Here is a 25424-nt window from a genome sequence, read left to right as displayed (position 1 = left end):
AATCTTATTGGATTCAATAGTTAAGCAATCCATAATCTAAACAACCCTCAAGAGGATTATAAAAGGGCCAAACATGTGCGCTCCTAGGTTGCCCGACTCTATTTCATATCCATAACCCATCAATCTCACCAATATGTGACATGTGAGGTGTTTAAGGGAATGCAATTTGAGTCACACTTGTAAAGGAGAAAATTGTTCCTTCAACCTAGTAAGAAGAACCAATCCCCCTCTACTCCCTCATACTCATTAGGAAGTTAGGGAAAAGTTGTTTCTCTCCTATTGCCCGTCTTATAAAACTAAATATAAATAGGAAAAATTACTCTCACCTTCCTTGAGGTGTGTTAAAATGACACTTGCACCCCTCTATTTTAAAAATATACAGTAACCTCCCTTAAGCATACATATACCAACGAAAAATGTTTAATGACAAATCAAAAACTGCAGGTAAATGTCATCTATATCTATTATTTTTGACTCTCACTAAAAATTAAAAAGGGGGCGTCGGTGTCATTTTAATAATTCTAGAAAAAGTCCGAATATTTTAAAACTAAAAGAGGGTGTCAGTGTTATTTTAATAGATTTCAGGGAGGTATGTGTAATTTTCCCATATAAATATATCCACATTTCCAGCTGGAGAAATGTTGAATAATCACTCTCATTGTATTTCACAAGTACAATGGAGTAACATTGCACTCCATCTCTTTTAAAATAACTATTATTTTAAGAAATAAAATTTATTTTAAAATAATGTCATTATAATGTTATAATATATTTTTAATTATATCATTTAATTATTATTATGTATATTACTTTTAACATATTAATAAATTAATATAATAAAAATATGACAATATTGTTATATTTTTTAATATATATGCAAAAATCTTAAATTGAATATCATAATAAATTTTAAAATAAGGAGAGTAACATTTCTCTTTTCGAGGAGTACTACCAACACTCTCTTTTCAACACTCTCTCAAACACTCACTTTCTATCAATGTTGTATAAATTTTGTTGATCGTATTCTGTGTTCCGGTTCGAGTACTATTTGTACTCATCTTTATTATTAATATAATATATATTGCTTATCAAAAAAAAAAAACCAATAAAAGAGTAAATGTTTGAGAAAGTGTTGAAAAAGAAAGTTCTTAGCATTTCTCTTTTCTAATAATATCTAGGCATGATTACGTCTCATAACACCAAGATGATAATTTTATTAGCAGCAAGACTTAAACTTTTGCGCTAGCCCTATACTATGAGTGGAAGAAAGTGCGACGTATAGATTTCTACAAGAACAAGCTATCAAATGAGCCACAAAGATAGAAATTGTTGATGTTATCTTTGATCTAAATATCAAAAGCGTAGTTGATAACTTTAATAAACAAATTTTCGATTTATCTTACTTTAATTCTATCATTACACTTAAGGAAGAATTTTGTAAATAAATAAATTAGGTATGTTTTATTATAGGTTCACTTTTTTATCGATGGAATGGTTCTGTCCCTTCATCTTTTAGAATAGTGTCCTTCCTTTTGTTCCAGTTTCCTTTATAATATATCAGAGCTCATTCAAAAAAATTCTATCACTGGACTATTAGAGATTGCATAATTCAATGTCTCACATAGAAAGAATATAATTCAATGTACATGACGCATGATAAAAATCCATTGATCAATCTAACAATTTTGAAAAATTAAACCATCATAAGCTATTTTAAAGTCGGTCCATTCTAAATACAACCTTTAAAATATACCTCACTATAAATTGTAGAGTTAATTCAACATATACATCACACTCGCGGATATTTACTCAAATTCATTTTAAATTTGACAAAAAAAAAAAATCCATTTTAAGAGGACTTGAATTTAGGTTTAAATTTTTTCCATTATGAAATATGATGATAGATGAGGTTATGAAAACATAAGTACTCAACCTGAATTTATCTCGTTTATTTTATTATTTAATTTTAATAATTTAAAATATTAAATATGTAATTATATTTTAATTTATATTTATCATTTAAAATATTTTGAGATATAAATATAAATTTTTTTGAAATTATTTTATTTAATTGTTTATAATATAATTTGATTTCACTACATAGATATTAGTAAAGCTTGAGATATTCAAATTCAACTCAAATCAATTTAAGATAAATTTGAATTTGAATTCTTCATTTTATTAGAGATGAGTGCATAGAATTGAAATTGTTTAAACATTCAAATTTAAGTTTAGAGATGAAAAAACCGTCCCAATGATGCCTAATTACAATTCACAAGGTTACAAGCCAATTTCCTCCAACGATGCATTTGATGTGTGGTCCTAGTCAATACTTAAATAGGCAATTTTTGCTTGTTGCAGATCTCTGACAGTCTTGTATTATCGGTTCATTTATTTTTAAGCCAAATGTTAATGACCCCTTCTTCTACCTTGTGATTTCTGTTATGATTCAGAAAACTCATGATCAATGAATTGTCTCTACTCTCTACCCTTCCTCGTCTTTTCACACAACATATATATGCCACGTCATTTTTTCGGTACACATTTTTTCCGTGACCTTTCCGAGAAGAAGGCGTGGATTTCAATTCCCGCTTTTATGGATACGCCACGTCAACCTCTTTTCATCATCCCTCCACGTGGCACTCAATTCAACGGCGTCAAACACCTCGCAATAAACGTGATTGTAACGGACCCACAAAACGACGCTTATTTTGTTTTCTTCCGTTCAAACCATCCAGAACCTTCTTTTTCATCTCCTTTCAAATTCCAACTTCCACTCACTCATTCTCACTCTCCTTCTTCCAATGGAAGACCACACCGCCGTCCAAATCCACCCTATCGCCGACGCCAAACCGCCAAGTTCACCGCCGCACTTTGAATCCAACAACTACAACGACGACGAGCTTTTCAATCTGTTAGAAGAGGACTGTCAAGCGGTGGTGACATTCATCAACGATCCTTACTCCACTCTCCTCGTTTTTCAATCGTCTTCTTCCTACGTCACCATTAACGGCAACGAAGAAAGCTGCGGCTCTTCGTATTCAGATTTCGGAACTTCTCTCATGGCAAGCGTTGATATCAGAACCTTCACTTTCCCTTCCAAATATCATCAGGTCTTTCCATTCCAAACGTTGAATCCCTAGATCACTAGATCAGCGAGGATTTTTCCCATTCTCCTTTCGTTGTAGAAATTAGAATCAGAATGTGATAAATAGTGCGTAACAGCTTAGGGTTTTGTTATGAATTTGTGAATACAATACATGAAAAGTAGAAGAAGAAATGAAATAGTAGTAGTATATGAATTTTTTTTTGCTGTAAAGGGAGGGTGGTTAGGTCTTTTACCGTAACAATATTTTAAGCCTGGTTTATGAATTCATTTCAAAATCTTTTGGTATAAAGAATGCTCATGGATGTACCCAGTATTCTCATCCATGCTTTAGCATCCATTGATTTCATTGATTATCATAGGTCTATGAATTTAAAATTTGATGATTAAATATATATTTATTTTTATAAGAAACCGAATATATTTGACACTCATAATTATTACTACTAATAAATATAAAACTAGAAAAAGAATTCAAACAAAAACTTAAAATATCCGTAGAAGTAGAAGTCATTCATTTAAATAAAATATAATACAATTTAAAGGGGAGATTTTGAGTCAAAAAACCTTAAGCCACTTCTCATGGATGATGATGATGAAGAAAAGATGACTAACTTTCTATATATTTTCATAGGAACAACACTTTCTATACATAATTATTGTTCAATTTTTATTTGATAAGTTATTGCATCACATGATCCCAGCTGCTTAAGCTGTTCTTTTCACCAAAGATATTCCAGTAGGGTCACCTCCCCATTCTTCAAACACAACCAAATGGTTCTCATTTGAGCTCAACCATGATCTAGGAACATGGTACCTGTCCAATTCCAACAACAATCTGTTATGATAATTTCAAACTAAGCCATTCACTATTGTAAAATACTAATGTAGTACAAACTCTTACCATTTTTGGGAGGGTTGTCCACAATTCGTCCGACATTTTTTTTCTGTATAAGTTCCAGCATAATAACAATCGCCACATTCCTCGCGCGCTTTATACCCGGGCCAATGACGTCCGATGTTCCGACCGTTTATCCATACTTGACCCTTTCTCATAGTACTCATATCTAGAGCTAATGGATCATTTCCTTCTGGTGTGCTAAAAGTTGTCTAATGATATTGCAGTACAAAATTATTCAAATTTAGATGATCATAGTGACTGAAATAAAACATGTGTTGAATATTTGCATACCTTGTACCATGTCAAAGGTTGTCTTTTAGCCAATGATGATCCTTCTACCCATTTTACTGATTTACTTCCACTAACTGTGTGAAGTTTTAAGTCTTCACCCTTGAGACCAATCTGCACCAACAATAAAATGCAAATGAAATCTTGTAATGATTCAATTTATTATGCAATTATTTCTTCTACCAAGTGATACATGTTTAGGCAACATACCTTGTATGACCATTTCTGTCGAGACAGGTCTCTAGTTCCTTCGTTTAGACCCGCGAGTGTGACCGGGCCTAACACCCCGGCATTCCATGTTTCAAAGTGCACGCCGACATTCTACCATTAGTTGAAAAAAATTTATATTAAGAAAATTTTGAAAGTAAAAGAAATAGTTAAGATGTAACTGAATTTCAAGGGAACTTACCGGGAGACCTACGGTAATACTAAGCAAAGATATCTTGTTATTTCCAACATTTAGTTTAACATTCTTACTAAATGTCAATTTAGGAAACTCCAATGATCCATACACAGTACCTGCATTCATGCATGACATGATATATAAATAAAACTGCAGTTTGTTATAGTAGGAAAGAAAATACCAAACAAAGAATATAGTATGCTAGTTTTAATGACCTGAAAGTTGACCATTAATAAAAACATGCAGAACATGTCCGGCTGAATTTATTGTAAGAAGAGGAGTTTGTCCTTTCTTTATAAAACCTTCATTCTGATCAATGTTCACACTGAACACGCGACGATAATATTTAGTCGATGAAAAAATAGCATAAATTATAAACAAAATTATAAAGAAGAATAAGAAGAAAATTTCAATTATTGGTCTATTGAGAAGTCTACGACATAATCAATTTTAAGAAACTTACTCGGTCATATACCACAAATAATCCGTATAATCTCGTGTAATGTTAACCTGCTCCCATAATGCATATGCTGTGAAAGAATCCTTAACAGCGGAATATGATGGTTCTTCATTATATGACTGCCAATTAAATGCACTCTTCAGAGGAATCATCTTCATTGGAGATTGAACACCAACCTGTACAAATTTGCACTAAATCTTCATACAAGTTTGGTGTAAGACAAATCATTAACAATTCGGTTCAGTTTTACCAAGAACCGGCTACAACAAGAAATATTATCTTACTTTTGCAGTGTTGAAAATTGCAGTTTTGCAATCAGGAAGAATGGTAATAGACCAAGGTGGTAAGTCATATTGTCCATTTCCAAATTTAATTGTTGCAGAAGATTTGGTGTCATAATTTCCAAGAAAAGCAACACAATCACCCGATTTTGGTTTGAAAACATGCACCTAAAAACATAATATTAACAAAATTAAGGAAATAAATTAACAAAACTAAAACTAGTTTATACTAGTATTTAGTATTTACCTCTAAATTTTTTCCAGGCCAATATACTGTGGAATCAGCTGACACTAAAACGGGTTCACACTGCTTAATTACTTTGTGCAAATATTTCAAATGTCCCCATTTTGGTTCGTTCAAAAGTCCTGATAACACATTAACAAACATACGGATAAGACGAACCAGGATTCGAATCTCACTTCTAACATAATACTAACAATGTTAACATTATTAACCAACCGTTCTTGAAAAATTAGTTAAGTAGAACATACCAAATTCATCAATGGGAGCATCAAAGTCATAGCTTGTAGCAATGAAAGGTCCGCCTGATGTTCGATCAAAGTTAGTTCCTCCATGATACTAAATACACAAAAATTGACACATCACATTTATTTAATTCAGAGTTTACAAGAAATGAAATGAATACATAATTCAGAATTGTAATGATTTATAATTACCATGTAGTAGTTAACAAATGAGCCACCATTTTGTACAAATCTTACAACAGAAAATGCCATGTCTTCTGCTGGTCTACGCGGAACTCCGCCACCAAACTCGGTGTACCAGGCACTCCAATTCTCAGTCCACATTTTGGGTTTATTGTTATTGTTTGGCTTGAAGTTTTCACAGTAGTAACCATTGCAAGTATCAATCTATTTCACAACATAAATACAAATTAGATACGAAATCATACTCAATTCACTTTTCAGATTCATTGAATAACGAAGAAAGGTTTACGATAGGATCAGGAGCATCTTCTTGCTTGCACATAATCCACGGGACGCCGGTATTTAAACCAAGAGCCATTTGAGAAAACCATTTGGTGTAAGCTTTTCCAGGAGCACCAATTTCCCATTCCACTGGTCCATACTCATTTTCAATCTATCATCATTTTCAATTCAATTAGACTTTGTAGCAATAAACTTTGTAGCAATAATAGGAATAGAAATAATATTGAAATTACAGTAACATGCCTGAGAAAGAATGATTGGACCTCCCTGTGTTTGAAACAATTTCTCAGCCTTCATCATGTTCACAATCTTAGTAGTAAATTTTTGCATTGCTGCCTACATCATCAAAAGATTATTTCATAATTTCATAATCAAATATTTTATTAGCAGCACAATGATGTTGGACTTTTCATGAAAAATATAATAACTTTAGCAGCATATATGATTGTGTTAAAAATGAAAAAAGTATAATAATTTTAAAATTAGAAAATATGTATAAAGCAATTATAATTAGTAAATATTGAAGTAATTTTAATCCTTAAATATATTTAAGATACTAGATTAGTAAAAATGAAGTAATTTTATTTAAATGTGTGCACTATTCCAAAATTATAGTATTTTATTTTGTATTTATGACGATATATGGTTATAATAGTATATATTTCAGGTCGGCTCAATATATTCATAGATAAGATAAAAATATTTTAATTATTAATATATGTTGAAAATAAAATATAAGATTTTATATAGTTACCAATTGTTAGACCATTTAAATTAGAAAAAAAAATTGATTTTGATACAAGTTTGAATGAAAAATACTTTTTTTCCATCTATTTTCTAACAACTAAATCAAATTTGATTTTAAAAATAATAATTTGATTTTATTATAAATTAGTAAAAAGTTTATTAAAATTCTTGCCTTTAATCTTGTTAATAATCTAAACAAAGAAAGGAAATGTAGACAAAGTGATTAACATTACTTAAAATTCAGACATAAGTGTAAGATTGTAAAAAGAAGATATTTTATCTATTAATCATTGTCCATAATATAATTTTTTTAACGTGTGTTAACCGAATAAATGTGACATTAATATTAATAATAATAATAATAATAATAATAATAATAATAATAATAATAATAATAATAATAATAATAATAATAATAATAATAATAATAATAATAATAATAATAATAATAATTCTAACCTTGAATGGCTCATTATCTGTTCTGAATTCAATTCCTGGAACATACTTAAGCCAAACTGGAAATCCTCTGTACACACCAAATGTAAGCATTATTGTTCATTTTCAATAACAATATTATTCTAATCATATTAATATTAATAAAAATTTATTACCCTAAATTCCATTCTGCACATGCGTAGGGACCAATACGAAGATGAAAATAAAGACCAGCTTGTTGCACCAGCTTGATGAACTTAACCAAATCATACCTATCTTCAAAATAATACTATATTTTTTGTACATCAATAAAATATAAATTAGCCTTCTAATTAATAACATTTTAACAAAATTAAATTATTTTTTCGTAGTAAAAAAATTTGAATTACCTTGCCAGGAGAAGGTTCATGTCCATTCCAAAACACATAAGACTGTATAACATCTAACCCTCCATCTTTAGCCTTTTGAATAAGGTCTGGCCACATCTGAAATTTATCCAAATGCATTTCACAATTTCAGATAAATAAAACTTGTTTAATTAATGAACCATATAATATAATATAATATATTACCTGAGGTGTACTTCTTGGATAATGAATAGATCCAGAAAATAAAATTTTTCTCTGTCCATTAACAAGAATGGCTTTGTTATCATAACTCACAGAGGCATTGACTGAATAAACCCAAAGAAATAATAACAATACAAAAAATTTTCTTCTAATTAAATTCTCCATTGGTAGTTGAGGAGTGTGTATGGTGTTGATGTCTACAACTTATTTATTAATATATACATTTTGAAAAATCAAAAGTGCATAGCCTTAGAGCTTGGGATATTTCTTTCCTTCAATGGTGTTGATTCCAATTAAAACAAATAAAGCATTGCCGTGGCCTTTGCTAATGCATGTTTTTTCCTTTCTTATTTCTTACGATGATTACCTTGTTAATTAGAATATTTTATTTATTTATTGTATTTTAATATTACTAGATCGCCGACTCGTTCTTCGCATGAGTTTATTAAAATGAAACTATATATTTTATAATAGTTGATTGTTTATTTTTCTATGCAAATTATTTTGTAGGACATTTAAATTATATTTGCAATTATACTATTAATTTTTTAATGTGAAAAACAATAAGTTTTTTTATTATAATAGTTAAAAGTAGAGAATATCTAGTGAGAATGGATAATTTATAAGAGAATGTGAGAATGAATCTGAACAATTAGATTTTAAAATAAATGGTGGAGATTAAGTGTGAATCTTTTTTTATCTCTCCTCCATTATTAAAATAAATATTGAAAAAAGAGAAAAAAAATATTGACACTTAATTTCCACCATTTATTTTAAAATCTAATGGTTCAGATTCATTCTCATATTCTCACATAAAAATGTCATTCTCATATAATACGTCCTCTAGTTAAAATTATATAAATGCTTTTTTAAAATTAATTAACTAAAGAATATTATTAAACACTTCTTTATAAACTATATTTGATGTTGTATCTATATTTTCACATTCATCATTAGTCACCAATATCTTTAATCATTTCCTTGAAGTAATCTTTGATATGACAACATATAATTGTCCATGAGAGAAAATTAGTTTTGTTGTGGTAGATATACTCTAACATATTTGAGTGAGTGCTATTTACTTTTATTGATACTCATTGCAAATGAAACAACCAAATTGGCATCTTTGAAATTTGAATGAAACTGTTTAATCAGAAGGAGACAATGATAACTTAGGATATAAACTTTTTGACCAATTTGACTTCCCGATATGACATTTGCTCCAAGCATGCCAATATATTAAATACTTCTTTGTAAATTACATTCAATGTTATATCTATATCTTCACCTTCATCATTAGTCACCAATATCTTCAATCATTTCCCCTTGATTTGACAATATATATATATATATAATTGTTCATGAGAAAAAAATTGGTTGTTGTAGATATACTTTAATATATTTGAGTGGTGACTGTTCTTTATTCTCATATTTCTAATAACTTTAATTATAAAATAATTTCACGCTTTCACTTAAATCTATTTATTTTTACTTTTTCAATAACGTAATTCAAACTTAGCATTAGTGTTATCTTCTTACCCTTTATATATCTCTTTTTTTTTTTTTTATAAAAAAAACGGTCCACAATATAAATTACATTAATATATTAATTGTGATATGAATTATAAAAAATTAATGATAATTTTTTTTGATAAATAAAAGGGCCTAAGCCCAAAAAGGAAAAGAAAACAACATTAAATCATTGAAATCTTTGTGAAGATGATTCATGAGGAAATCAGGAGCTTCTTCATAAACCTTATAACTAGTCTTCAAAAGACATCCAACCTTAGCTAAATCATCCGCAACACAATTTGCTTCTCGAAAGGTATGCTCAAGCTTCACAATATCATATTTTTTTTGACAAATTTGACAAATTAAGGCAAAATCTGAATCTCTATTGCTCTATTTATTCAAAATTGCACAAATAACTCTCTTGGAGTCAGTGTTAATAATGACTTTTCCAAATCCTCTTGAGGAAGATAATTTGAGACCTTCATAAACTCCCCACACCTCAGTCATAAACGCATTGCACACTCCAATAAATTTCGAAAAACCACATAACCACTTGCCTCTTTCATCACAAATAACACCTTCACCACTACAAAAAGAAGCTCATTAGTGATGTAATTTTCACGTCACAACGTGTAAAATCACGTCACAATAGTTTTTTTCGATGTGAATGTATTGTCGCAGGGGAGCATGTGGAAACTCATTAGTGACATAATTTTCATGTCATTAGTTTGTGACGTGAAAATCACTTCGCAACTTTCTGCACATATATCAAGTACTTTGCAGTTGTAGCAGGCATGACATAGTGGAGTTAGAAAATGCAGGAAATTAGTGATGTAATTTTCATGTCACAAATTTATGACATGAAACTCACGTCTCTAAAATTATTATTTTTAAAAAAATAAATAAATTTCGATATAAACTATATCTTCTATTTTTTAATATACTAAAAAAATTATATTTTGTTTATATAAACTAAAAATATTTAGCTATCCTTATGATAGACGGGTAATTATTTCCTCATTTCTTTTGTCCAATAGTCTTTTCTGTTTTTTTGTTGGTTGCTGGATCCTCAGGATCGCTTGTATTTAGTGAGTTTTTGAATTAATCAAAGTTTATTAATTTCAAAAAAAAAAAGATTATGTTCTTAGTAAATTGTGTTTTTAACATATTAAAAGTAAATTCTATTTTTAATATACTAAAAATATATTCTGTTTTTAATATACTAAAAATATATTAAGTTTTTATTAAATTAAAAATATATTACAAAATCAATCATATAATCTGATTTTAAACATATATTCTGATTTTAATACCAAAAATAAATTATTTTTTAATATATTTTAGTTATATTTAGCATATATTTAGTATTAAAATATAATAATTGGTTTTATTAAATTCCATTTTTTATAAATTGGAATGTATTATATGTTAGCATAAATTTTGTTTTTATATACTAAAATATAAAGAACGTATATTATACTGTGTTAGCATATATTTTCCATATATTCATTATTAAAATATATTAAAAACAACGTATTTTTAGCATATATACTGATTTTAATACTAAAAATAAATTTTGATTTTAATACTAAAAATAAATTCCGATTTTAATACTAAAAATAATTATTCTGTTTTTAATACTGTGTTTATTTATTCTAATTTTAATACTAAAAATAAATTCTGATTTTAATACGTATTTTAATATAATTTATACATTGTTTAATATATTTTAGTTATAACATATTCTAGTTATAATATATATCATAAAAAAATACATAAAATGCATTAAAAAATATATTAACATATATTATTTAAAAATCAATCTTCTGTTTTAGACATTCAATTATATATATATTTTGTTATATAAAATACAATAACATACATTGTATATTTATGTAATATTCTATTTTAGACAATATATCCTAATAAAATACATTCAATATTTTAATAAACAACCAACAATCCAATATATATATATATATATATATATATATATATATATATATATATATATATATATATATATATATATATATATATATATATATATCAAAAGAAAAAAATTATAATAACAAAAATGTTAGAAATATGGTATGATAATCCTGAATATCTTCAAGAATCGTGTTCGTTCACTTTCCGAACAAAGTATTTCGACCCTATTCTTATCTGGGTTCACAAAATCTTTGCGGGGATAATTCTCGAAGAACAATCTGTTTCGGACAATAGAGAACAGATCAGAATGTAGAGAGGAAGTATGTTTTTCGTATCCGAAACCGAGGCCAAATGACTCCTTATATAGAAGATCAACAATAGAAACCGAAATGACACACCTGTTCGATAAAAACAGTTATGTCTGTTGGCAGGGCCGACCCTGGGCCAAGGCAAGCAGGGCCATAGCCCAGGGCCTCAAAAGATATGGGGCCTCAAAATTTGGGTATAGGAGTTTTGTAAATTAAAGCGATATCTAGTAAGTAATATATATTACATTCATATAACAAAATGAGCGTGTAGTCTAGCGGTTGTGTTGCAGCTGGATGCGTTGCTATGTTCTCAGTTCGATTCCTGAGTTATACACTTAGGCAATTCAGTTTATAGGTGACAATTCAATAGCTAATTTTATATGAGTTAAAATGATCTTTATGATCCTATAGTTTATTTTAGTATTATTTTGTTATGACTTTTTTAGATTTTAAAATATTATTTAAATTTAATACTATTTTAAATGAAAAAATTATAAAAAAACTATTTTTTAATATATCATTTTGGAAAGTTATGTGAGTTTGATTATATTAAAATATTTAATAATAAAAATTTAAATTATTCTTTTCATTTTTAAAAAATAATTGAAAATAACTTCTAATATTTTTTTTCAAAAAGTTCTCATAAAATTATTAACTATAATAAGATATTTCATATGATTCAATTGTTTTATTTCAACAAATAAATTGACTCTATAAAGGCTTCAAAAGTTTGATATCATTTTAAAATCACAAATTACCTTACATAGTTTTCGCTTGAAAGAAAAATTTCGGTAGACGAATGATCCTACAAAGTGTTAAGAGTCTCACATCAAATAATATATGGTGTAATCATGTGCTTATAATTGAGGACAGTCTTCACCCTACTAACCGGTTTTGTATGGATGAGTTAGGCTCAACCACATTTCTTTGCATAAATGTGTTATTATTTGTATACGAGGTTAACATGATCGTGATTAGTTGACAATGTAAATTTTACACTGTTAGTGTATATATATTTTCTCTATTTATATATAATCATTTTCTAATCATTAAAAATAAAACTTAAAAAAGGAAAATCAAAATTCAAAGTTAATTGCTTCGTCGGGGTCCATTTTTATTATTTGCCATGGGCCTCTTAAAAGTCAGGACCGGCCCTGTCTGTTGGGAAACGACACACCTGTTCGGTAAAACGGTTATGTCGGTTGGGAAAGGGTGCAACTATTCAAACGAATTTTTCGAACGGGGCGCTGCCTCGCACCCCGCCCGCTGTCCCTTGGACCCCGGCAGGGCGCTGCCCCGCACCCCGCCAGAGGCTTGCCCCTTGGAACCCCGTTTCTATTAATCGTATTCAATTGCACATTTGGTTCTACGAGCGTGCACTCCGCACTACCCTAACTCGTTTCAAGCTTAACGCATAATTGCATCGGCCTACAGTAAATCACATTACTACCAAAATACATTGATGATACTAAAATCACCAACAAACTCCCCCCATTTTAGTATAATCCTTGATTTACTTACAGGTATAACGATCAAACAAATGCATAGAAGAAAATGTCTTGCGATTGAATTTTCATCTTAGTACAAATACACATTCCAAATACTCGAAAATCGGGGTGTCACAATGATTGAACCCGTCAATCCATTTGAATATCTGAAGATATAGTACACATATGTTTCTTACAATACTCTACTATTCATACTTGACACTTTACAAGCCATGTGTCCTTATCCATTAATAAGCATATAGGAAGCCAAGTCCAAGCTTCTTGAAGCGGCAAAACTTCATGCTCACATAGGTGATCCTTTTAATCTTGCACCTGCATTTGCAATTTTTCAAAAGAACCATTAAGAAGATATACTTCAACCTAGCCATCACTTACAGGTCTGAGCACATACCTTGGGAAGATAAACACAATTGCTCCGATCTTTAACTATGATCTTTCCACATTGAATTCTGCTTCTAACGTTGTATTAGAAGGGAATTGGGTATACCATAACTAATAGATTTAAATGGACTTTAATCCCATCCCAATTACCGAATTCTTCACTAAGTCTCTTCCTAACCCCTTCGTCAAGTGGTCAGCTAAGTTTTGTTGCGACCGAACAAACTCAATAGATATCACCCCATTCATGATTAATTCCCTAATCATACTATGTCTAATACCTAAATGTCTAGACTTTCCATTGTATATTTGACTATATGCTTTAGCCAGTGTGGCACTACTATCACAACAGATAGAAATTGGTGATATCGGTTTAGGCCATATCGGAATCTCATATACCAAGTTCCTTAGCCACTCTGCTTCTTTACCAGCAGCAGCTAATGCTACAAACTCAGATTCCATTGTGGAACTATTTATACATGTTTGCTTCTTGGAAGCCCATGAGATGGCACCTCCCCTAAGAAAGAACACCCATCCACTTGTAGAGGATGAATCTTCAACATTATTTATCCAACTAGCATCCGAATAACCCTCTAACACCGAAGGAAATCCCATATATGACAATCCATAATTCATAGTACCCTTCAAGTACTTGAATACCCTAGTTATCGCATGCTAATGATGTCTACTAGGATTATTAGTAAATCTGCTCAACTTTCCAACCGCATAAGCAATATTCGGTCTAGTGCTAATCATAACATACATCAAAGAGCCTATAGCTCTTGAGTATTCAAGTTGATCCACAGATTTACCTGTATTTGGCATAAGCTTTTCTCCCGGATCCATGGGAGTACTTACTGGAGAACAATTTTCATAATTGAACTTCTTGAGTATTTTCTCAATGTAATGAGATTGCGTAATTACAATCCCCTTATTCTCCCGTTTAATCTTAATACAAAGAATAACGCCTGCTTCTCCCATATCCCTCATGGAGAACTTTGATGACAAGAAATTCTTTGTTTTATCAACTTGATTTTGGTCGGTGCCAAAGATCAACATGTCATCAACATATAGACAAATGAAAACTCCTTTACCAGATGTATCAAATTTGCTATGTACACATTTGTCAGCTTGGTTTAGAATGAAACCATTAGACAAAACAACCTCATCAAACTTTTGATGCCACTGCTTCGGAGCTTGTTTCAGCCCATACAACGACTTAACTAGCTTACACACTTTGTGCTCATTACCAGGCATTACAAATCCTTCAGGTTGCTTCATATACACTTATTCTTCCAAATCACCATTCAGAAATGCTGTTTTGACATCCATTTGATGAATCCCTAGATTATGAATAGCCGCCAAGGCAATCAACAATCTAATAGTAGTGATACGGGCAACTGGAGCATAGGTATCGAAATAATCAATCCCTTCTTTTTGTCTGAAGGCTTGGATAACTAATCTAGCTTTAAACTTGTCAATTGTACCATCAACTTTCATCTTCGTTTTGAAGATCCATTTTCTACCCAATGGTTTGCAGCCTGGTGGTAAATCAGATAATACCCAAGTATTATTTTCCATGATAGAGCCAATCTCTTCATCAATTGCTTCTTTCCAAAAGACAAAATCTCGAGATTTCACAGCTTCATCATACGTTCTTGGATCCTCCTTTATACTATAGCAATAATAGTATTGAGTCTCAATCTGATCCTTTGATCCCTCAACTAAATATAGTTGAAAATCAGATCCATAAGATCTAGATTTTCTAGCTCTTTTGCTTCTACGGGGTTCAAGTGTCTCACTTGGTACATCTTTTGAATGATCATCCCTTAGAGATTCATCTGAATTGGGTATAGATATCTTTGGTCTAGGTATAGAAGAGAAACAATTCTCATCAAATATGGCATCTCTTGATTCTATAACCGTGTTAATAGAAATCGAGTCATTAGGTTCTATAACATAAAACCTATAAGCCTTGGAGTATTCAGCATATCAACCAAAGATGCAACCTACACCCTTTTCGCCCAAAGTTTTCCTTTTTGGGTCCGGGAGTCTAACCACGGCCCTACAACCCTAAACACGTAGAAATGTTAAGTTGGGTCTTTTCTTATACCAAAGTTCATATGGGGTAGTCTTGTTCCTTTTATTAGGAACCCTATTTAACAAATAATAAGCCGTTAACATAGCTTCTCCCCAAAATCCTTCACTCAAACCAGAGTAAGATAACATGGCATTTACCATTTCTTTAAGAACTCTATTTTTCCTTTCAGCCACACCATTTTGTTGAGGTGTATAAGGTGTCGTAGTCTCATGAATGATTCCTACGGATTGGAAAAATACAGGATCATAATATTCACCACCTCTATCGGTACGTAATGTTTTAATCAGCACATTCCGTTGCACTTCAACTTCAGTTTTATAAATTTTGAATTTATCTAAGGCTTCGTCCTTAGCGTGCAACAAATAAACATAGCAGAATCTAGATGCATCATCTATGAAAGTGACAAAATATTTTTTATTCCCTAGTGATGGAGTAGCATGCAAATCACATAAATCACTATGTATTAATTCAAGAATGACAGATTTCCTTGTTATACTTTTAAAAGGTTGCCTAGTGATATTTGTTAACATGCAAGTTTTACACTTTTTGTTATTTTCATCAAAAACAGGAATTAAATCGTTTTTAGACATTTCATGCATTCTTTTATAATGTACATGTCCTAGACGAGCATGCCATAACGAAAAATTGATAACATTCGAAGAAGACATAAATATAGAACCAGAATCTTTAGGAACTCCATTCAAATTCATCATAAACATTCCATTATTATAATATCCAAATCCTACAAACACACCAGACTTCGATAAAACATATTTATCGGATTCACACACTTGCTTGTATCCAAGCTTATTCAATACAGGACCAGAAATTAAATTCTTACGTAACTTAGGAACATACAATACATTAAACAAAGTAATAGTCTTTCCAGAACTGAATTCTAGCACCACGTTTCCTTTGCCTTCAACGGGAGCGAAGTGATCATCTCCCATGTATAGAACATAACCATCTTCCACTTAAACAAAGGTCTTGAACCAGAAACGATCCTTGCAAACATGTGTTGTGGCGCCAGAATCAATCCACCACGCGATAGCATCATCCTGCACATAAAATGCCTCAGAAGTTAGTGAAACCGAATGTTTAATCAAACTATTCAAATCACAAATTGATTTCTGACCTTGGTTTTCGGATTGGTCCTTAGACCCCTTTCCTGAACCACTTGCATTCGCGTTGTCGTGCTTTTTGCCGAAACGACAGTCCTTCTTGAAGTGGCCTGTTCTGCCACACTTCCAGCTTTCTAGTTTCGGTTTCTTGTTAACACCGAAATTGCCCTTTTTGTTATTGAAAGCACGTTTCTTTCCTTTGTTTTTGTTGTTATTGTTCTTACCACCCTCTTCGATCATATTAACCGAGGGTCCAGCAATTTCTTTGCCTTTTCCTTTGTTATCCTCATGCGCTCGTAGAGATTCCTCTATGCGCAAGTGACTTCCAAGTTGGATCAAAGACAATTCGTCTTTTCCATGTTTCAGATTGTGTTTGAAATCCTTCCATGAAGGAGGCAACTTGTCTATGATGCTTGAGACAGATATTGTTTCATCCATCTTCAATCCATGTTGTGTGAACTGTCCAAGGATTCAGAGGAGTTCATTGAATTGTTCCATGACAGACCTCGATTCAACCATTTTGTAATTGTTGAAATCAGTCACCAGGAACTTTTTACTGGATGAGTCCTCTGCCATGTACTTGGCTTCGAGACAATCCCACAATTCCTTTGCAGATTCCACGTTTTGGTGAATATCAAATAAGAGATCAGACATACCGTTAAGAATGTGCCCTCTGCATATGTAGTCGTCGTTTTCCCACTTTGATCGGCGTCTCAGATTTTCAACCGTGTCATCTTCCTCAAGTTCTGGAATTGGTGTAGACAGGACGTGCACCACCTTCAACGTTGTCAACATGAAATGCATCTTTTTCTGCCAACGCCTGAAGTCTTGTCCTTGAAACTTGTCCAATTTTCCGAAACTTTTAGTCATCTCCTTGACGGTGCTTCCTCCTCTAGCCATGATTATCAGAAGTATTACTTTGTTCATTTGTTAGAAATATGGTATGATAATCCTGGATATCTTCAAGAATCGTGTTCGTTCACTTTCCGAACAAAGTATTTCGACCCTATTCTTGTCTGGGTTCACGAAATCTTTGCGGGGATAATTCTCGAAGAACAATCTGTTTCTGACAATAGAGAACAGATCAGAAAGTAGAGAGGAAGTATGTTTTTCGTATCCGAAACCGAGGCCAAATGACTCCTTATATAGGAGATCAACAATAGAAGCCGAAATGACACACCTGTTCGGTAAAAATAGTTATGTCTGTTGGGAAACGACACACCTGTTTGGTAAAACGGTTATGTCGGTTGGGAAAGGGTGCAACTATTCAAACGAATTTTTCGAACGGGGCGCTGTCCCGCACCCCGCCAGGGGCTCCGCCCCTTGGACCCCAACGGGGCGCTACCCCGCACCCTGCCAGGGGCTCCGCCCCTTGGAACCCCGTTTCTATTATTCGTATTAAATTGCACGTTTAGCTCTACGAGCGTGCACTCCGCACTACCCTAACTCGTTTCAAGCTTAACGCATAACTGCATCGGCCTACAGTAAATCACATTACTACCAAAATACATTGATGATACTAAAATCACCAACAAACTCCCCGCATTTTAGTATAATCCTTGATTTACTTACATGTATAACGATCAAACAAATGCATAGAAGAAAATGTCTTGCGATTGAATTTTCATCTTAGTACAAATACACATTCCAAATACTCGAAAATCGGGGTGTCACAATGATTGAACCCGTCAATCCATTTGAATATCTGAAGATATAGTACACATATGTTTCTTACAATACTCTACTATTCATACTTGATACTTTACAAGCCATGTGTCCTTATCCATTAATAAGCATATAGGAAGCCAAGTCCAAGCTTCTTGAAGCGGAAAAACTTCATGCTCACATAGGTGATCCTTTTAATCTTGCACCCGCATTTGCAATTTTTTCAAAAGAACCATTAAGAAGATATACTTCAACCTAGCCATCACTTACAGGTCTGAGCACATACCTTGGGAAGATAAACACAATTGCTCCAATCTTTAACTATGATCTTTCCACATTGAATTCTGCTTCTAACGTTGTATTAGAAGGGAATTGGGTATACCATAACTAATAACCTCTATTATTAATATTGTTATTATTTTTATTTTTATTATTATTATTATTAATTTATAATGTCGAGTCAATTTAATTAAAATTATTATTAGCTACATATATTATATATATTATTATTAGTAACAGTGGTGATTGAATATTTTATTATTATTATTATTATTAATTCTTAATGTAAGGTCAAATTAACAAATAATAGATTTGAGTTTTTTTGCCAAGAATTTCTATCATGATGATGACACGTGAGTTGTGACTAGGGATGTCATCATAACAACATTGGATTTATATATACTAGAATGTAAACCGCGCGATGCGCGGTTTTGTGTTAAAATTAAGGAAAATTAAATTGATTAAAAAATAGAAATTTTAGGTGCAAAAATTGGAGAATTTTTTTATAATTTTTTTAAAATAATATCTTATTAAGTCACATTATATATTTTTATTATATGAAATTATAAAAACTAATAAAAAATATCTCAAATTTACATATTATTATTATTATTATTATTATTATTATTATTATTATTATTATTATTATTATTATTATCTATTAAATTGAGAATAAAAGACTTCTTATAGAAAAATGTGAGAATTAGAGTAATAAGATAAATGAGATATTTGCTTGGTTTTTTTATGGTTAATTATTCAATTTTTAATTTGAATATTAAATAAAAGTTAATCTATTATTGATATAATAAATTAAATACCAAAAGTACTTAAAACCAAACTAAATTTAATTTTACATGGTTTTTCATGCCCATATAAATAATTTCAATGCCTTACATGTTGCGGAAGGATCATTGTCGATGCCTTACACGCTATAACTTACCAAAAAAATAACTAAACTTTTCATTAACCTAAAATTCTATTTTCATTAACCTAAAACCTTATTTTCTTTTTGGCTTTATACCACCGATTTAGTCTGGTTCGGGAGTGAGTTCTGGCATCAAGTGGTTCCATCCCCCTCCCGATCGTTTTGGAAATGCATATTTAATCATTATTTGTACACATACATTGTTTTACGTTATTACTTAAACCTAAATAATTATATGCAGTCAACACTAAAACCTATACAACCTCTTTATCATTATTATTATTTTCAAATTATATACTCCCTCCGTTTCTTATTATAAGTCGTTTTGGGAAAAAAATTGTATTTAAATATAAGTCGCTTTACAATTCCAATGAATAATTAATGTTATTTTTTCTATTATATCCTTAAATATTTATTATTCTCTCTCCTTTCAATTATATAAATTTATCTTCCACATGTCATTAATGAAGGATAATTTTGTAAAAACCTTCATAATTTCTCATTTTCATACGACAATTATTATTTTTCTTAAACTGTGTGAAAAGTCTAAAACGACTTATAATAAAAAACGGAGGGAGTAACGTATATGAGGCTTTTCAAGTCTTTAATTTTCTTATGCATTTCCAAATGCACTTTAAACCTTTTCATTCCCCATCCTTAACCTTTTTCAAACTTTTATTAACTTCCTCCAACATCACACTTCAACCAAAAATTCTACATCAACCTTAGCACTGCTGCTTTGTTCATCAATATTACAACATCACACCGAAATAAAAAATTATACTCCCTCCGTTCCTTTTTAAGTGTCATTTTAACAAAAAACTCTTCAACCAAGATAGTAGATTGTTAGAGTTACTTTTCCTATCATACCCTTATTTATTTTTCTCTTTCCAAATAAATTAATTCATACACTCTTTTTCCAATAACTAATTGAAAAATGTGAGGTGGAGTTATTGAGAAAATAAGGATATAATTGACAAATTATAATATTAAATTATAAAACGACACTTAAATAGGAACAAAAAAATTCTTCTAAAACGACACTTAAAAAGGAACGGAGAGAGTAATAACTAAAACTTATACACCTCATCCTCCATAAAATTTCATTAATCGAAAACTTCAACAACACTATAATATTTTTTTGGTATAATAATTTATCAAAGAAATAATATACAAGATGTGGATTGGAAGAACTTCTTTTATGGTAACTTTGCAAGACCTAAGGCAAGATTCTATACTTGGTTAGTTTGCCATGGCAGACTAGCAACCAAGGATAGATTGAAAAAATTTGGAATTTGGAATGAGGATAAATGTTGTTTTTGTATGCGGGCTGAAACTTTAGAACACTTTATATTTGAATGTGTCTTGACAAACAACATTTGGGGAAAGGTATTGAATTGGCTGCAGATACAACATAAACCGAGCAATTGGAGTGAGAAATTGAATTGGGTGTTGACTAGGAGCAAAGGTAAAGGCCGGAAAAACTAACGGCTCAAAGCAACTTTCACTGAAACTATTTACACTGTATGGAGGCATATGAATGATACCTGTTTTCAAGGGGTGGATAGACAAATACGACTAGATCTTACAATTATAGATACAATAGTACAAAGGGTGTGGATGAAACCAACATTTAGGGAGAATATAGCTAAATATATGGTTGTATAATTTTTTATTTTTGTGATTAGGCTGGATCGTTTGGATCGCCTTGTGTGTAACAATTTTTTAAATTAATAAAATCCCCTTTTTTGATTAAAAAAATTTATCAAAGAAGTGAGCAGAAAATGAAAGAGAGGGAGCAACCAAGGTGAAAGGGGAGTGATGTTCGGAGATGATGGACGCCAATCTGATAACAGCGGAGTCTTGGTTACTCCGGAAAGAAAGGTCATTTTCCAACCATACTGAATTTGGTATCATCGGTGATAGATACTTTACAATCATTCATAAAATATGATTTTTAGAAATATTATCTTAAGATATTTTTTTAAAAAATTGAGTGAGGTATAATTTTTTTATTTAATATTAGAGTTTACGTTTGTATATATTGCTTAAAATTATAATCACACTCTCATGTATTTGTACAATACAACATGACAAATTAATGTGTTTCATCATAAAATTGTGTATTCACCCATCATAATTGTCTCATATTTAGTTGGTAAGACAATAATATAACAATTTGTGATATAAATATTATACTTTTATTATTAAAAAAATGCAATTTGCTAAGATATATGTAATTTTAATTTACATAATTTTAATATTAATTAAAATACATCATAAATATTAATTTGTCTTTTATTATAAACTAAATCCCGTTATAAACTAAAAGCCGTTTTGATTAACCTGTAGTAAGTAGTATTATGATTTTTAAATAATTAATGATTCCAAAGTCATTAATAATGATTCCTTGTAATTTATAAAAATATAATGTTAAATCTAACTACATTTATATACATAACAAAAATAATAATGATTTATATTTTGTATTAAAACAAATATTTATAGCAACATTTATCATAATTGTATCAAATTTTTTATTAAAACAAATATTTATAGTAATTTATATTTTTCAAATTATATTTATTTGAAACGCAAATAGTTTTCAGATGGCAACATCAAATAAAAATAATACAATGCATAATAGTATGGTATAATTTTTATTATAGAAATTTGTTAGCATTTAATTTAATGATATCTCAATTATTTTAATAAATAATTTAATTTAATTTAAATATGTAAGAAATATTTTATTTATTTATTAAACTTGAAATAAAAATATATTACATTAAATATATTACAATTTTCATTTAATTATTATTTTCCAATTTTGTAATTATTAATTTTTTTAATAGGCAAGATATCTATTAAAACAGAGTAGAAAGCTACTCAACCGAAACTACAAGACGGAAGACCTCTACCTCCCAAAACAAAGAAAAGGTAGAGTATTCCATGTATGAAAATGACAACCAGATAATAACGGGCAACATGATGAAAGCCAAATCCAAGATCTAAAAATAATGGCTGGCATACAATCATCAAAAGTAGGATTAATATGGTTAAATAGGAAATCATTTCTAGATAACCAAGTACTCCATATTGAAACTAACCAGATCACAACTGCTATTTTCCTCCTCAAAACATTCTTAACTTTCTCAACATGAAAGAAAAAAGACTTGAACTCCTCCAAGGTCAATTCCTCAAAAGTATCTAACCAAATTAACACTCTATGCCGCATATAATCCGCAAAAGAGCAAGATCCAAAAATGTGAGCAATGGTTTCTTCTTGAGACAAACAGAACACACAAAAAGAATCGTTACTCTCTGTAATAATGTTGCCAAAACGCAGTCCCCGACCGCTGTTCACTGTAGACGATATAACACCTGTAAAAAGATTATCACAATTATGAACAAAGATGCCAGACTGAACCACATCACGCCACCAAATGGAATCCGTATTATTTATCACTGAATTATTCCCAATCAGGACTTTAATAACTGGGTCCCCATATCTCCCTCTAGGAAAAATACTCCAAACCGCCTCCTCCTCATTAATAATCCTCCACTTCCACTTTTGCAGCAAAGCCGAGTTTAAGATCTTAATGTCCTTAATGCCTAGAACGCCCTTATTCTTTGGATAGCAAACTGATTTCCAACTTACCCAGTGGATGGAGCGGCTGACTTCACTTTTGTGCCATAAGAAATTACTTTGGGATTTTTCGAATCTCATTAATCACTTTTGAAGGGGCTCTGTAAAAAGATAAAGAATAAATAAGTATTGCATTCAACAGCGAGTTAATCAACATCACTCGAACCACCATATTCAAATGTCTACCTCTCCAAGTAGCCAATCTAGATTTCAGTTGATTAATTAAATCCTTCCATATTGAGACCTTTCTCGGACTATCCCCAACTTTAACCCCAAGGTATTTGAACGGTAAATAATCATTATCAGAATTCAAGAAACTTGATGCCGCTTCCAAAATCCAATCACTAACGTTTATACCATAAAGCTTACTCTTTAGAAAATTAATCTTCAGCCCCGACATTAATTCAAACCCTCTGAGAATCGACTTCATCATCCAAAAGTTGTCACTACAACCATCCGCCACTATGATCGTATCATCCACGAATTGCACTAAGTTGACTTCTTCTTCTACATTGATCTTAAACCCTCTATAGTCACCTAATTCCACCGCCCTTCTCATAAGACCCGATAGAGTCTTTGTAACCAAAACGAAAAGAAAGGGAGAGATTGGATCCCCTTGGCGAAGCCCCTTTTCCACCTTAAACTCCTTTGTAGTACTGCCATTAATGATGATAGAGGTATAACTAGTGAAAATGCAGCTATCCATCCAACTTAGCCATTTATTTCCAAACCCCATTTTGATCAACATCGTACGCAAAAAATCCCAACTAACGCAATCATAATCTTTTTCGAAGTCGACCTTCAAAGCAACACAACTTCTTTTCTCTCTTTTAGCCATATCCAAAACCTTATTGATCAAAAGAACACCATCTAAAATATTTCTATCAGGCACAAAAGTTGATTGATTGACTGAAACAAGCTTTTCATCACACCTTTAATTCTTGCAGCCATTAGTTTGGAGAGAATCTTATACAAGCTTCCTACAAGGCATATAGGTCTGAACTCATGAAAAAATTGAGTATTAGAATCCTAGGAACAAGTGTTATAAAAGAAGAAGTAACTTCTTTAGATACTCTAGCATCCTTGTGAAAATCCACCACAAACTTAAACACATCCACTTTAATAAACTCCCAGCAATGCTTATAAAAATCAAAGGAAAAACCATCTGGCCCTGAGCTTTTATTCCCGTCACAAGCCCAAACCTTTTCTTTGACTTCAGATTCCGAGAAAGGCCTATCCAACCACCTACTATCCTCCTCACTTAAACTCTTAAAATTTAAAGCAGTCGGAACAGGTCTACTCCTACTGCTTTTTCTGAAAAACTCCTTAAAATGAAGTTTCACCTCCTCTTTCACTCCATCCACCGCTTCTACTAAGCCGTTCCTCCCCATGATAGCAGAGATTGCATTCCTCCATCGCCTATTCTTCAAAGAATTATGAAAGAAACGAGAATTTTTATCTCCTTCTTTTAGCCAAAGCAGCCTGGATTTTAGTCTTAGCATACTTTCCTTCAATTTCAGAGATTTCCAAAATTCCCCTGTTACTTTATATCTATCTTCCACCATTGTCGAAATGTCCTCTTCATGATGTTCAACAATCATCCTATCAAGAGCATTCATATTATCCACTTTTTCACAAACCTGGAGACCAATCCAACCGAAAATATTACAATTCCACTTCCTAATAATAGGTTTCAATCTTTTCAACTTCTCATATAGCACAAAGTCCCCTCTCCCTTCCACAACTATCTTTTCCCATTCGTCCTTTAAGAAAGGTAGAAAACCTTCATGTTTGAACCAAGTAATATTAAACCTAAAAGGTTTTGGACCCCAATCTAACTTCCCCACATTGAGCCAAATATGACAATGATCTGAAATATCCCTCTCTCCCACTCTTTGATCAATA

At 31.2% G+C, this 25424-nt stretch overlaps 1 protein-coding gene across 1 annotated transcript; it reads right to left on the bottom strand.

Moving 5' to 3' along the window:
• Positions 1–3769: 3769 nt before the first annotated feature.
• Positions 3770–8444, bottom strand: LOC131601518 (beta-galactosidase-like). Its single transcript, XM_058873362.1, has 17 exons — positions 8145–8444; positions 7962–8057; positions 7749–7861; positions 7597–7663; positions 6634–6726; positions 6398–6541; positions 6118–6312; positions 5932–6019; positions 5687–5805; positions 5443–5607; positions 5162–5334; positions 4914–5023; positions 4705–4814; positions 4506–4616; positions 4299–4409; positions 4011–4216; positions 3770–3923 (listed from the first exon to the last, which is right to left on the bottom strand). The coding sequence occupies exons 1-17, from the start codon at positions 8304–8306 to the stop codon at positions 3815–3817; spliced, it is 2172 nt and encodes a 723-aa protein (XP_058729345.1). The 5' UTR covers positions 8307–8444; the 3' UTR covers positions 3770–3814.
• Between the last annotated feature and the right edge of the window lie 16980 nt (positions 8445–25424).

The sequence above is a fragment of the Vicia villosa genome, linkage group LG1, assembly GCF_029867415.1.
Source record: "Vicia villosa cultivar HV-30 ecotype Madison, WI linkage group LG1, Vvil1.0, whole genome shotgun sequence".
NCBI lineage: Eukaryota > Viridiplantae > Streptophyta > Magnoliopsida > Fabales > Fabaceae > Vicia > Vicia villosa.
Note: the sequence above shows the minus strand (reverse complement) of the source record. Positions and strands in the feature narration are given on the sequence as shown.

Excerpts from the sequence above, each read along its gene's own strand:
- LOC131601518 (XM_058873362.1), bottom strand. The coding sequence starts at position 8,306 with ATGGAGAATTTAATTAGAAGAAAATTTTTTGTATTGTTATTATTTCTT. Across the intron at positions 6,313-6,397 it reads AAGATGCTCCTGATCCTATC|ATTGATACTTGCAATGGTTA; the intron begins GTAAACCTTTCT and ends GTTGTGAAATAG. Across the intron at positions 6,020-6,117 it reads CATTTGTTAACTACTACATG|TATCATGGAGGAACTAACTT; the intron begins GTAATTATAAAT and ends TTGTGTATTTAG.